The sequence below is a fragment of the Larus michahellis genome, chromosome 8 (genome assembly GCF_964199755.1).
Source record: "Larus michahellis chromosome 8, bLarMic1.1, whole genome shotgun sequence".
Lineage (NCBI taxonomy): Eukaryota > Metazoa > Chordata > Aves > Charadriiformes > Laridae > Larus > Larus michahellis.
The window spans coordinates 17,470,208-17,484,444 of NC_133903.1; the positions used below are offsets into that span (position 1 = coordinate 17,470,208).

A 14,237-nucleotide genomic window follows, 5' to 3' on the forward strand; every position below is an offset into this window, starting at 1 on the left:
GCTGCCTAACAAGCGACACAGTGTAGCTCTTCTGTAGGCTTCACTTGCCGTGTTTCGAGATCGCCGGTCTCCAGGCAGCACCCCCTGAGCAAACCTCACAGTGGCTTCTCACTGCCATCCGCAGCGAGCCGAGGGGCTGCGAAGGAAGCGGGGAGGAATAGGTGTGGACTCTGTCGATCTCACTCTGCCTCTCTCACCCTGGTCTGTGCCGGTATGGCCGGCTGTGCAAAGGATAAACTTCTTGCCAAACTGCAAAATAGGTGTGCATAAACTACGGCTGTTGGGAGGTGCTCCCAAATGGCAGGATCCGCTCTGCCTCTTGCCACCATGCCAGAAATAGTGATCACGCAGCCATTTAAAACCAGCTCTACAAAAACATATTTGCCTTCGTGATCGACGATGCTTGTGGAAGGGAGGGGCAGCAAGGTGTGCCCAAAGATGGAGAGGAGGGGAGGCAGTGATCCGCCGGTAGATCAACTCGAGCCAGCAGTAAACTCATAGGCTTCTTCTGTCATAAGCCACCATTAAAATCAACTTTGCAAATACCTTTGAAAATCTGGCCTGATTTAACTAGTGTCTCATAAGGACGCTTCATGCTAAGACATCTTCATTGCCTAGTTTATAAACATTTCAAAATAACGTCTGAGGTTACTTACACTTATGAGTCCATCAGAGGGAGCCACGTGACTTTCTTGTACTGAATAAATCACTGTATATTTATTTCACTCTTCCTGCCACGGCCCAGGATTCCCGTACCTGCGCGGGTTCTGGCCTGCATTTCAGCTGCATTGCTGAAGCACCACTGTGTAAGAGATTCTTTTACAGCCCTGGGATTTGATTCACAGCTGAGCCACGTTACTTAGGCTTTGTGCCACGGGGAGAAACGTTGCCATCTGTATGAAAGCCGGGGATATGATGTCAGAGATGGGCTGTGGTAAGAAGGAGGAATCAGGTGTTGAGAGGAACAATGCGGGCTTTGCTAGTGTAACTGCTCGTAGTTCCGAGCCTGTTAAAGCTTTCCTAAGCCAGCTCTAGCAGTGGCACATCAAGGAGAGACGTTCACTCACTGGAGGATGTGCCGCACGGAGCAGTTGCCTTAAAGACAGGCGCAGACCCTGCTAAGGGTGGGGTGATGAGGGTTCAGCAGCAGCTGTGCCCGTTCTGTCCGTTCGCTGGCCGCCTATGAAGGCATAATTTCTGCACCAAAGGGCGGGAAGGACAGAGAAGGGGACCACATTTAGGCAGGTGGGGGCACAAAAGCAGCCTGCGAGCTCGATTGACTGCAAAGAGCGGAGCCAAAGCAGGGATCTGGGAGAATCTGGGAGGGTGCCAAGGGCAACTCGTAGGGCAGAGTGAAGTAAGTGTCGGAAGAGGTTGAGGGGAAGCTGAAGCACAGCCTGAGAGCAGTGGGGACCGGAGGGAGAATCCAGAGAAGGAAGTGACACAATCCTATCCGCAGACGAGGAAAAATGATGTGAGACTTGCCTTTCTTGTTCTGTCAGCATCCGGTTGCCTGCATCTCTGATATAAAGCATTTGAATTTTCCCTGACATGACTTGTTTTTACAGCCAGATTTCCTAGCTGCGGGGTGGCAGAGGGAAGAATTTACAAGCAGATTCAAAGCAGCTCCTGGAAGAACGGCATGCTCTGCTTTTTAGGCGTGACAAACTAGATTTAGCTGCCTTAATAGGTGATACTGATTTAATACTGATTACTCCTCTATGGTGATTTGAGCTCTTTGAAAGTACTTTTAGATGCCTGTAAGATTGTTAGGACCTATCTGTATTGTGCACGGTCTTTAGGAACTCACCTAGTTAACGTTGTACTCGCCTCGTAAGCAGCGTTCGACTAAAACGTGCCGAAAACCCAGCTGCATCAGGAGAAAACCGGGTTGTAGACCTTATACCTTCCTGGTTTTAGACTATGTAGTGCAATCAGAACAAAAGTGAAGTGTTAAGGAACTTAGCTGGATGTTATTCTCTCTGATGAAACGTTCTTACCAAGCGTTAATTACCGTTAGCAGGGAGTGATGTTATCCCTATAGGAAGCTCTGGGAGCTTTGGAAGGAAAGGAGGTGTAGAAATCAAAAAAAGAACACACGAGATGTAAAATCTTGGAGCTGTTGAAAACCACTGAAGGGAAAACTGTTGCCAAGCACAATACCTGGATATGGGGGCAGGGAGCAGGGAGTGGTTTCCAGAGGCTCTGGAGAGTTTTCAAGCCTAAGTCTTCAGACATAGAGTTAGTTTAAAAAGTGATTTTGAAGTTTGCGTCTTGCCTTTGAATTTCTCTTGAATATGGCTTGCGGTCAACTCATGCATGGCTTGAGGTGGACCAGAGCAAACCAAGGACTAGTGAAGCAGACTCTGCTGCTGAAGGCAGCTTAGAAAATCCTGGGGTTTGGGGAAAAAAACACGTATTATCTTTGTGGAGAAAAGACCCCTGCACAGAGCTAACTACATTTATGTGTGTTTCCCACTGCCCCAGAGACCCCATTATGCAACAGGTCATTACAGTTGTTTGAAGGCTTATATTTTAAGAATCCAAATCCATTTATACAAAGCTTTGTAAAACCTGGGATTTATCTGCGTAAAGAAGTTCAGTAACAGATGCACATGGCCAGAGCTGCTGGCACAGAGCATAGTCCTCCTCAAAGCTAGGTCATCTGCAGCCTCTGACAGCTTAGATGGCAAAGTAACACTGCCTTCCATTTTTCTTTACCCACAGGGTCCGTTGGCAGCAGCAGTCAGTCCTGGACACTGCGCAGCATCTCCTTTATCCCCAAAATGAGAAACAGGTAAGTAGAGAAGTTTATGGTACATATATGTGTCCTTTTTCTCCTTTAATTGTGATGAATTAAATTTGTTGAAACTGTTTGAATTTTAGAAGCAAAAATCAGTTTGTATGAGACAGAGGTGGTGCCTCACGACGGCCCCGAGCCTTGGCTTATACTGGGAGCCCAGCACGTGGAAGGTGGGACCAAAACCTTGTCGAACTATCTTCCACACTACACCAGTGGCACTACTTTGAATCAAAATATTTTAAGATTTAGATAAAGATACGATATTTTCTGTAGATGTCAGTTACTTTTTTTTATGAAGAATCAACACTTAGTAAGATATCTGGGATACTTGTCAAAAATAAATGACGGGAAATGTTCATTCAGCCCTACTGCCAAGCCTGGCATGTGTCCTGTGTTCGGGAAGTTGTGTTTCAGAAGCCCGAGTCCAAATGGAAGATGAGGAATGAAGCCATTAGCCATTCCGGGAATGGGCTAGCTGAATATTTTCTCAGTAGCTCATCCCACGAAAGGAAACACCAAGCTCCAGGTTTTTTTAAAGACACTGAGTGGGAATAAACCGCACAAACACCTTTAAAATTCTGGCTGTAATCATCAAAATTTCGTACAAAACAAATGAGATTTGGATACAGGAGGCAGTGCCTGAAAAGGCAGAACTAGGAGGTGTAAAACAATTGGGAAGAACGAGAAACAGTAGCAAGTGGGTGAGCCTTTCCTGTAGATCCCTTTTGCTTCCCAAGAAAACCCTGCAGGAGCGAGAGGTGTGTTTGTAACCTCATGTAACACATCAGAGCTGCTGCCTGCAGCACCAGTGCTCTAAGGACTCCGCCTTAAAAGACACAGAGCCCTCTTTGAAGTCTGCGTTCTTGCTTTTAACACAGGCAAAACTACCCCGAACTCCTCCAAAGTCGTACAGCTGCTCTTTTCGTCAGCCTTCCCTGAGGCGCAGTAAAATCCTCCCCGGGCGTAGCTGGGATTGTCGGCGCTGCAGTGCCTGGGAAGGTCTGCCTGCGCGGCTCTGCGATAGCTGCAAGGCTGTCATAGCACGGCGCTTACCGCTGCCGGGGTGCCAGGCTGTTGCCAAGTAATGTGACAGGGCAGCGAGGCCAGGCTGTCTCCTGATTTGCTTTGAAAAGGACACTACATATCTCTGGCTGACATAAAAGCCCTTCTGCTTCACAGCTACGGGGAATCAGCCTATCAGGAAGAGGCTTATAGTACTTTCTGCGATAGATAAAGAGAAAAAGCAAATATGCTCAGCCCTTCTCTCTGCTTCTGGCAGCCTGGGCCACTGAATCTAATCTCTCCGGCGCTGCTGGAAGTGGGGGCTACTCAAAACGGTTCAGAGCTTTGACCATGAGTCTAGTCCTGGGACGGTGGTGGGTGCAGCGCTTCTCACTGTGGGTTACAAGAAGCACAGCGGCAAGTAATGTTGATTTTCAAACAGGCCTTTTGCTCCAAAGTTCCAGGTGGATTTAAAAATCACAGAGCAAGATCTGAGGAACAAGCTCACCAGGGAACAACCGTACCTCAAAGGATGTCCCTAGAAACGATGTTTGATCCTCTGATCTCTTGCTAATGAGTTTATGAAATGTCAGCCAGGCTTTCCAGGTCAAAGCTAACGAGCAACAACATGATATCAGGCAAAGTTCGGGAGGGTTAAATGAACATGGATTTCAAATCCTCATGGTCTGAGCAGAGCCTGCAGCGTTTACTGGTGGAGTTGAGCCATGGAAGTGAAAAGGAATTTTCATACTTGCTCCCTGTGTGATTTGGGACTAAGCAATAGGATGAGAAATCAGCTTTCCAAATTTCAGTGCTGACATCTGCGTCTGGGCTAGTTGTCTTGCCTCTTTCTGCAGTCTCTGAGAGAAACAAGTGTTTCTACAGCGCTTTTCACCTGCCCTATTTGAAACATCTGCCTTAGGAGCAGATGAATTCATGCTTTGGAAGTTCCTTACTCTCGGGCAGTGACCCTGCAGGCACCTGCTCCCCGTGCAGCCTTCTCTTGGGCACGCACAGAGCAGCTCACATCTGGAAGCGACAGAGACACGTTGTGCTGCTGCCACCGTTAGGGGCTGTTGAACTTCCAGGGGGCTCCTGTGAAGTGGTCCCAGATGTCCCTGCACCTGGTCCATGCCCAGGCTGGAACCTCCCCAGCGATGAGAGAGCTGTCAGGGCGTGCTGTGTTCAGCCTCGTGGCTGGGATGTCCTGTGGCTGAATGGTTTCTCCTCGCCTGCAGCTCTGCACCGTGGCTGGGATGAGATCCTGAGACTGCGGTGGCCATCCCTCAGTGACTGTGCAGGACGTCATTGACCTGCCACTATTAGCAGGTCAGAGCAAGGGAGGTGACGTGGTCTCTCTGCAGCCATTCCTCAATACGAACTCACGGATGTGCAGCTGAACCTCTGCTGGCAGGTGGCACTAATCCCTCCACTCTGCCCAGAGCCCTGAAGCTGCTTCAGCATCTCCCTCCCTGCAGAGACAGCTGAAACCTGGGACTGGAGCAGAGCGACCCAGGGAAAACACATCCCAGCCACTCTTGGCATGATCCTTACCCCCTCAGCAGCAGGCAGAAGGGCTGGAGTCCTATGAAAGAGACCTAAAAGCCCATGAGGAGAGGCAGAGTGCTGGCAAGAGGAGGGCTCTGAGGGCTGTGTGGAGTGGACTGTCAGCACGGCATGTGTCATGCTTTAGGGGAACATGGTGTTCATCAGCACAGGCAGAATTGCAGACTGGTCCTGAAGCCCTTGGCGCTAAGCTGGCCTCCCCATCTCTGAAGCAGCCACGCTGAAAGAACCACAGAGGAGCGAGGTTTGGGAAGGGGAGGGAGTTAGATTTCCCACTTGGCACTTTGCATGTTGTTGGTTTTCTTCAGTTCCTTGAAAAAGTGAACATTGAGAACGACCAAACAGTGGTTAGAACTAGCAGGCATTTCCCTGCTGGGGGACACTCATGGCCACCTCTCTGCTGGGATTAATTCACCCTGGTAAACGTCCTCACTATGCTGCCTGCCTGCAGCACACACGAGAAACCTAGCTCTGAAAAGAAGTTTCTTTGCAATGCAGAGAAATCACAGCGCTCTCCCCCAACCCCTTCTTTTCTCCCCAGGCTGAAGAGCTGCTCTGTTGCCTTTTTGACTCCTTGACATCTGAGAGCATCCACCGGATTGAATCCCAGGATTACTAACCAAGATGGTCAAGGCCTCCAAGCAGCCCACGGGTGGATGCCACTGCGGATGTCCGTGCAGATGGACACACGGGGGACTCCCAGCCTTTAAGAGTACTGTTATTTGTTTGTCATTAAAACACAAAGTCTGAAGTATGGTATTAAGTAAGATAAATGAGAGTGGTGTGAGGAAGGATCAGTGCCCAAGACCAATCTTTCTGAACCGTAGCCGTGGCTTCTGGTGGAACGCATTCAGAGACAATCTGCTTGCATTCATGGAGCAAGGTTTGGAGCATTCCCCTGGCTGGGAACAACTCAGGGAGTAAAGTAAATAGGGGCAGGTGCTCGCTGCTGTCTTACTCCCGGGTGCTTGGGAACTCTGTCTTCCCTAGGCTCCAAAGACATTATGGAGAGACTCCATTTTCTGCTGCTACTATGCTCTTTGAGCCAAAGACAAAACCCCAGTAAATAAAATGGAAATAATCTGAGGGAAGGTTGTGTCCCTGGAGAGTTCAGTACACCAGGTAGAGCTGTTGAATAAGATTAAAAGCTGGACAGCTTAATGCTCGCTTGCCTCTGCTCCGGCAGCCCAGTTACCGACTGGCTCCCTGCCCTCCCACAGACACACAACCCTGCCTCTTCTTCCTCCTTCTACAGCAGCCCCTGAGCCTACTGCACTGCCTCCTTGGCCGAGTCCTTTCTGTGAGCTGTCTGGCAAGTAAGCTGGCATTAATATGAAGGTCCTCAGTCCCACTGGGCAAATTCAGCTCCTTCGGAGGCCTCATGCTTCTGTCTGCCCTACTAAGGCAAAGACTTAGACGAGGACGCGCATCCAGTTCCAGACATCTCAGACGTGGCACAAACAGTCTCTGTGCATTCTCCAAGTGGTGGTGGTGGTGAGGCAGAGCAGCGTGCAGCTGGCTGGGCCACCCCACCTCTGGGTGCTGCTGGCAGGGTGAACCCCTTCTGAGCGCAGCCTTTCCCTCTGGGAGAGCCTGGCCTGAGTTCTCCTCCCCAGCCATTAGCTCACACAAACTGAGAATTCAGCCCCTCTCAGGTCTTTGTCCCCTTTCCAACTAGGCTGAAAGCATCCACGAAGTCCAAAGGCTGTTAGAGATCTGGCCCTGCAAGCTCTGCTTCCTCAGCTGGTGATAGTCCTGCCTTGGTCTCTCTCCTCCTCTAAGCTACCTTGAAAGGGCAGCAGTCAGCTGGGTGAGTGGAGACAGGGAGAGGGCACTTGCCCCAACCTCACGCAGCAGTTTGGTGCCAGAACTTGGAAGTACTCTCCAAACTGCTACTCCCTGGACCAGCTCTTTGGGCTTTATGGTGGGACTGAACATCTCCTGAAGAGAAGCTCCAGAACCACATGCCCACAAGGGAAACAGGCAGCTGCCCCGGTCTCCCGGGAGAACGGGGTCCTGGGAGTCGGCGTGACGGAAAAGCCTGCTCTGCTCCTGCAGCTAAGTAGGCCATTTCCTGCACTCCAGGCACATTTCTGTCATGCTTGTAAGCCATGTACAGCTTTGAAACAAATGAAAATTAAAAAGATCCACCCCCAGCACTCTGGGAATTTGATCTGAAAAAGGAGCATGTTGGAATAAAACGCAGCCAGATAGCAGCTGAAGGACAAGGCCTGCAGAGCTACGTGCAAGAAAGGGGCATGTAAGGCCAGCAGCAGCCCTGCTCCCAGCCAGCGTAGGGCCACCACATCCGTGTCCGACTTGCCGGGGCCCTCAAACCCGTGATCACAGGGAGCTGGACGTCAAGAGGTGATGCTGTGGTGACTGGCAGCTGTCAGCCTGGGGAGGTGACATCCCGTTCAGACACCCCTGGCGCAGTCCGTGCTTGCCAGCAGGCAGGAGCTCTACAAGCTTCGCAGCAGGAGTTGAGATGACTCTTAATTCGCTGTTTAAATATCCAGGGCCTGGCACAAAAGGTACCCTGTGGCGTGTTCCCTGCCAGAGAGCCCCACTGCTGAGCCTTGTTCTCTGTGAGCCTCCGTCCACCAGCACGCGAAGACCCGTGCCTCAGTTTCCCGGTTTTTATGCATGAAACAGAGGTACCAGCTCTGCCGCGTCCCCCAGCCACACCAGCAACATCATAAAAATGGGGCAGCACCCAGGTATTTTTGAGCGAGTGGCTGCCGCAATGTCTTTGATTCCTATTTTAAAGCCCAGCTAATTAGTTTCGGTGTAACAAACTACCATGCCCTGCACAGAGCAGGGAAAAGAATCATCCTCTGATATTTCTAAAATGCCAGGATTCCATAAATAAACTGGCCAGCCTTTCCTCCCGGAGCACCCCAGTCCTCTCCGGAGAGCTGACAACCAGGAGCGCCGCAGACCCTGCAGAAATCCATCCCGTCACCCCTCCGCCAGCTCCAGCTCCGTAAAAGGCAGCTCACGCACTGTTTTTTTTTTTTTCCCCTGAAAATTGCCACAAGGCAACCAGGATTAGCTAATCAGAGCTGAGGAGCAAATTAATGATTGCTAGAACTAGGAGAAAGGCAGATTTGATCGGAGATTGCCAGCTTTGCAGCTGGCTCCTACTTGCAAACAATTCATTTAGATTATGAAAGCAAGAAATTGAGTACAAAACCCCCTAGATTGTTTGCTTCCTAGAGAAAGAAAAGAAAAGAAATGGAATTTAGATTAAAAATTATGCAGAATAGTATTAATTCCCCACCCTCTCGTGCCTCCCCTCTTGCTGGAAAACCAGAGCTAATCAGAATTTAGCATTGTTCTGCTGCCAGTGTCAGAGCTGCCTCAATGGAGGAGAGATAAAATACAGTAGGTGGCATTTTGTGTTAACTCCTTAGGGTCCTGCCGTAAGAAAGATGGGAGCGCAGTGCCGATCTCCCGTTTTCCCGGCATGCTCCGGCTCGATCATCATCACCTTCCTTCAATAGACAAGTGCCTCGGGGTGTAGAGCAGCTCCTCATCCCGTGCGGACGTGTTGTCTTTATTTGCTGCGTGGAGAGACAGATCCTCTTGCATGAGCCCTTCATTCATTTTACGGCGAACTGGTGTCCCGAGGGATGCCAAGGGTGCTGGGTGCTCTTCCCCATCGCAGGCACAGGCAGCAAAGAGCCACGCTCCCATCGTAGCTTTCTAAGCTCACTGTGTTCCCCTTTGTGCCAAGGACAGATTTAACTAATTATCAGTTAGACCTAGAAATCACTACCAGCAGCTGTGGGATGCTGATACCAAGCAGGGTGAGGGGAGGAGGGCCATAACAGTTCCCTTATCAGCACCAAGCAAGGTGCCTGCACGTGTGATTCACAGGTGGAGGAGCTCAACTGGCAGCCGATCCGCTCTCCTGCTCTGCTCTGCCGGGGATCTGCAAGAGCAGCTCATCCTGGCGGGCAGCACCGGCTGTACCCTTCTCCAGGTGGCCCTGGCTCGGGGTCGGTGTCCAGCTGCTGCCAGGAGAGGTGGGGGACATCTCTGCCGACCGTCTTTCAGCCACCAGTGCAGACTCAGCAGCTGCTCAGAGGATTTGCAGTCTGGCCAAACTGACCCTTTCACCTTCCCTGAATTGAAATGACATGGAAAAAACCAAAATTTTAACCGCCTCAGAGCAAAACTTGTGGGTATTTCACTTTGATGTTCTCCACCAACCTTACTTCTGCTGCATGAAGCAGATTTGAAAACATGTGACACCTGGAATTGAAACAACTCCCTAACACCAACGTGTGGACTTGATTTGGGCCAGAACAGTTCTTTTTTCTTTTTTTTTCTTAATATTCACATTCACCCCAAAAAATTGTTTCTGCTCCAGCGCTATGTGCATGAGCCCTGCTGAGCCCCGGGGATGTCCCACATCACCGTGCAGACCTGCCAGCCTGAAAATCACTCCCCAGCAAACAGGATTTACTGCCCTCCCTGTGAACTCCATAGGCATGGCATAGAAATTGGGCACCGGTTTTCATCTCCGGAGGCCCACAGCTGGCTCGGGAAGTAGGAGGAGCTAATGGGCCTGCTGGAGCTTGTCCCCACATCAACCATCCTCACCAAGCTGGATGATCTTGGTCCACATATTTCCCATGCTCACAAGTATTTGCCTTGCTCTAGCTGGCATTGCCATAATGCATCTCTCTCTTGGCCGAGAGCCGCCACTGCTGGATTTCCAGGTGTCTCTGCACCTAGAGAGCTTGTTGGACCACCACACAAGAGACCTGGTCATGCTGGAGAGCTGAAATGCTTCGGGGATTAGCGAGACCAGCAGCCGGGATGAAGATATGGCTGATCCCCGCCAAGGAAAATGTGTGCCTCCCCATCATCTTCCCAGTCTGGGATCAGGACCCAGGCTCTCATCCCAACTCTGTCCCATCAGGCGCACAGTGGCCCTTTTCTATTCCTTGATCTCCATCTTCCTGGGGCACCATCTCCCCAGCCCATCGCAGCAGGAGCCGCTGATTAATTGGTACTTGGTAATTCCCCATTGACAGGGGCTGGAGGAGCACAAAGGGCGGTTTGTCTGCAAGGCTGCGAGCTTTGATAAAGCGGGGCCGGGGATGACTCAGATGTGGGTAATTAAACTCGTTGGGACAGCGGATGGCTCAGGCTGAAATACCAGCCCAGTGCGCGAGAAGCTCTTTGAACTGCTCTAACTGGGTCACGCAGGAGACCGGTGCCGGCAGTGCTTTGTGCGGGTTCACCTGGCCCCTGGCACAGCCATAACCCAACGGCAACACCACTCCCCGTCCCAAAGAGCAGCCAGTTTCGCTCCCTTTGAGCGGGGCAGGAGCTCTGTCTGGACGTTTTCATATGGTGCTCGGCCAAGGTGGGGGCTGCTGGTACTGCAAGTGCTCCTGGGAGCTCAGCAGAGGGGCTGTAGGGCAGTTTGTCTCCATCCATCCATCCATCCATCCATCCATCCATCCATCCATCCATCCATCCATCACACCCCCAGGTCCTGCAGGAGAAGACAATCTGGGCTCCTCCTGCCCTTGGCTGTAAGACCCACCACAGGTTGGGATTGGCCTGGGCTGCAGGGACTCCTGGCCAATCCCCTGCTGCCCTGCTGTCTCTGGCCAATCCCGCATTTCCCTGCTCCTGCACTGGCCAATCACATGCAGCTGCTGCTGCTGGGAGGGGTATATAAACCCTCAGGGTGGGCTAGGGGACTTGTGCTGGTGGGGCTTTGCTGGGCTGTGGGTTTCTGTCCTTCCTCCTGCTGTGCCTGGTTGCTCTGGCAGGTGAATGGATGGCTCTGGGGGTTACCTCTGCCCACCCCCCAGAGACCTCCTCCTCAAAGACCTGTGTGATGTTTGCCATTTTCCGCACATCAGGAACCTCCTGAGATCTTTGTGAGCTTTCAAAGGTGATTTCAAAGATAAAGACTCTTGTTTCCAGCAAGTTTCCACAGCTGATCAGGAACCTCAGGTGGCTCCCATGGACCTGCGTGCAACCAGTTTGCCCAGGACCTTCCTGCAGGAAGGATGGGGAGGGACTCTTTATTAGGGCGTGTTATGATAGGACACTGTGTAACGGCCTCAAATTGAAAGAGGGTAGATTTAGATTGGATATCAGGAAAAAATTCTTTACTGTGAGGGTGGTGAGGCACTGGAACAGGTTGCCCAGGGAAGCTGTGGCTGCCCCATCCCTGGAGGTGTTCAAGGCCAGATTGGAGGGGGCTTGGAGCAACCTGGTGTGGTGGGAGGTGCCCCTGCCCAGGGCAGGGAGTTGGAACTAGATGATCTTTAAGGTCCCTTCCAACCCAAACCATTCTGTGATTCTGTGATGCTCCATGTTTGCTGACTCTGGACTGAAGCTACTGTGTTGTGCTGCTGGTGTTGATCTAATAGTGGAGATCTTGATGCTGCAGTGTCTGAAATCTGGGAGACTTTCTTCAACTGATCTGGAGAGGGAAGGAGGGACCAGGGCAGGGCAGCATGGCTGTCCTTGCCCCTCTGCCTCAGCTCGATGCTCGCCCTCAGCTGGCCACCACTGCTGGGCACCTGGAGAATGCATTGAGCTCATGCAACACAGCTGCAGGCACTCATATACTGTGAAGCTCCTGCTGGGAGGCAGCTGCCTTTCCGTGCTCTGAGCAGTGACTTTGGATGTGGGACTTGTCCTTTCCAGAGCTCCAGCAGAAGGTCCTGAGCTGTTTGTGGCTGTGCGCTGGGATGCTGGTACCCTCTCAAAGCAGACTGGCCAGGGAACGTGTACCTGAGAGCTGTGGAGCAGCTGCACAGATCTGCAGGTCTGGTCTGCGGTGAGCTGGACTTACTCCATGGTCGAGCAGAGGAGGCTTTGCCATGAACAAATGGTTCCCAAAAATGGCAGTAGCTTGTCTCCAGTCGAAAGCTGGTTAGTGACTTGGAGCTGGATGCTTCACGCTGCCCGGAGTTTGCTGTAAGACTAAAATGACTGTTGTGCTGAGGGAGGAGAGGGTCAGCTGTGCTGGTTCCCGGTCTCTCACCCCATGCTTCTCCTTCCGCAAGATCAGGCCTCCCTCGGGAAGCCTGGAAGCCAGCCAAGACGAGGTTCAGTTCCTGACCCTGCAAGCAGAGGGGGAATCCTGCAGGCCGTCCCCATGTGCTGAAAAATGAGCCCCTCGGGGGCCGGGGTGGGGAAAGACTGGCCTGGCTGAACAGAGAGATAGGGTCGCAACTCAGGGGGAAAAGGAGAATTTAGGACCTTTGGAAGAAAGGGCAGGCCACTCATGAGGACTGCAAAGGTGTTGTGAGGCTGTGTAGGGAGAAAATTAGAAGGGCCAAAGCCCAGCTAGAACTTAATCTGGCTTCTGATGTTAAGGACAATAAAAAGAAAAAGTTTCTATAAATACATTAGCAATAAAAGGAGGACTAAGGATAATCTCCATCCTTTATTAGACAGGGTGGAAACATAATGACAAAGGCTGAGGGACTTAATGCCTTCTTTGCCACAGTCTTTAGTAGTAGGACCAGTTGTTCTCCGGGTTCCCAGCCCCCTGAGCTAGAAGATGGGGACAGGGAACAGAATGAAGCCCCCACGGTCCAAGGGGAAATGGTGAAGGACCTGCTACAGCACTTAGACGTATGCAAGTCTGTGGGTCCGGATGGGATCCACCCCAGGGTGCTGAGGGAGCTGGTGGAAGTGCTCACCAGCCGCTGTCCATCGTTTCTCGTCAGTCCTGGCAAAGCAGGGAGGTCCCAGTTGACTGGAGGTTCGCAAACGTGACGCCCATCCACAAGAAGGGGTGGAAGGAGGACCCGGGGAACTACGGGCCTGTGGGTCTGACCTCGGTGCCAGGGAAGGTCACGGAGCAGCTCGTCCTGAGTGCCGTCGCGTGGCACTTACAGGACAACCAGGTGGTCAGGCCCAGTCAGCAGAGGTTCAGTGCTGGAGGCAGAGATCTTCTCTGGGGAGGTGCGAAGCAGAAGGGTGAAGGGGTGAAGCTTCATCAGGGGCGGTGCTGATAGGCACAAGGAGGGGGATGTAGCCCAGGGAGAGGGACCAGAGGCCAGCTTTGGTGTTTGCCCTGCTCCGAGCGGTGTCCCGTTACCCCTCCAGACCCTGCTCGGTGGCCAGGACGGGTGCCCTTCCATGGGGATGGCTACGCTTTGGGTGGGATGTGGCTGTCCCTTAGAACTGGCCTTGCTTCGTCGTGGGGTCCTGACGCAGCTCCAGCCCCCGGGGGGCACGAGGGTGACCCAAATTCCTCCGCCTGCCCTCATGCCAGTGTCGGGGGGGGCAATCCTTGTAAATCAAACCTCTGCCGGGGGAACAAGGCAGGCTCCCTCTGTCTCGTCCGCAACCTTTTGTCCTAAAGTTTCATTCCGGTGTGGTGTCTTCAGGGCTACAAGGTGATTAACATCCATTTTAAGCATGTTCCAGACATGTTCTGGATGCCTGTAAGCCCCTGAGGTGTTACAGATGGCTTACAAGGTGGGCTCCATTAGCGCTTGATTCACTGCTTGTTAAAGCCTCTATTAATCTTGTATTAATCCTTTCCAAATGAGACCTTTCTGGAGGTGTAGCAGCTTCGGAGACCAGGAGCTGAGTTTCTCCCCAGCCCGGTGCCACCGATGTCAGCGAGGGTTTAGCTCGGGATCTCCTTGCGCGGCTGCTGGGAGCGAGAGCCGCCCTTGACGATGCTGTAATTAGCGTTGGGGTAATGCTGAACCCAGAGACACCGCTGGCCCTGCTGCCCTGAGAGCCGGGGTGCCTGGGGGAGCGGGATCTGCAATCCGGGAGCCCACTGCCCACTCTGTCCCCCCCCCTCCCAGGGAGGACGGGAGGGGGTTTGGGGACAGCCTGGGGACCTCGTGTCTTGCAG

The 14,237-nt window shown here is 52.2% G+C and overlaps 1 protein-coding gene across 6 annotated transcripts in view; it reads left to right on the plus strand.

Annotated features, from left to right (window-relative positions):
- DNAAF8 (dynein axonemal assembly factor 8) overlaps nt 1-6,165 on the plus strand; it is a 96,519-nt gene extending 90,354 nt beyond the window's left edge. For 4 of the 6 annotated variants that reach the window (XM_074598301.1, XM_074598304.1, XM_074598305.1 and 1 more), the window contains 2 exons: nt 2,728-2,797; nt 5,913-6,165. In XM_074598301.1, coding sequence (XP_074454402.1) covers nt 2,728-2,797; nt 5,913-5,990 — 148 coding nt within the window. In that variant the 3' untranslated portion in view covers nt 5,991-6,165. The remainder of the gene's footprint in view (nt 1-2,727; nt 2,798-5,912) is intronic. The other 2 variants (XR_012588796.1, XM_074598302.1) reach the window with 2 other exon arrangements.
- The last annotated feature ends 8,072 nt before the right edge of the window (nt 6,166-14,237 follow it).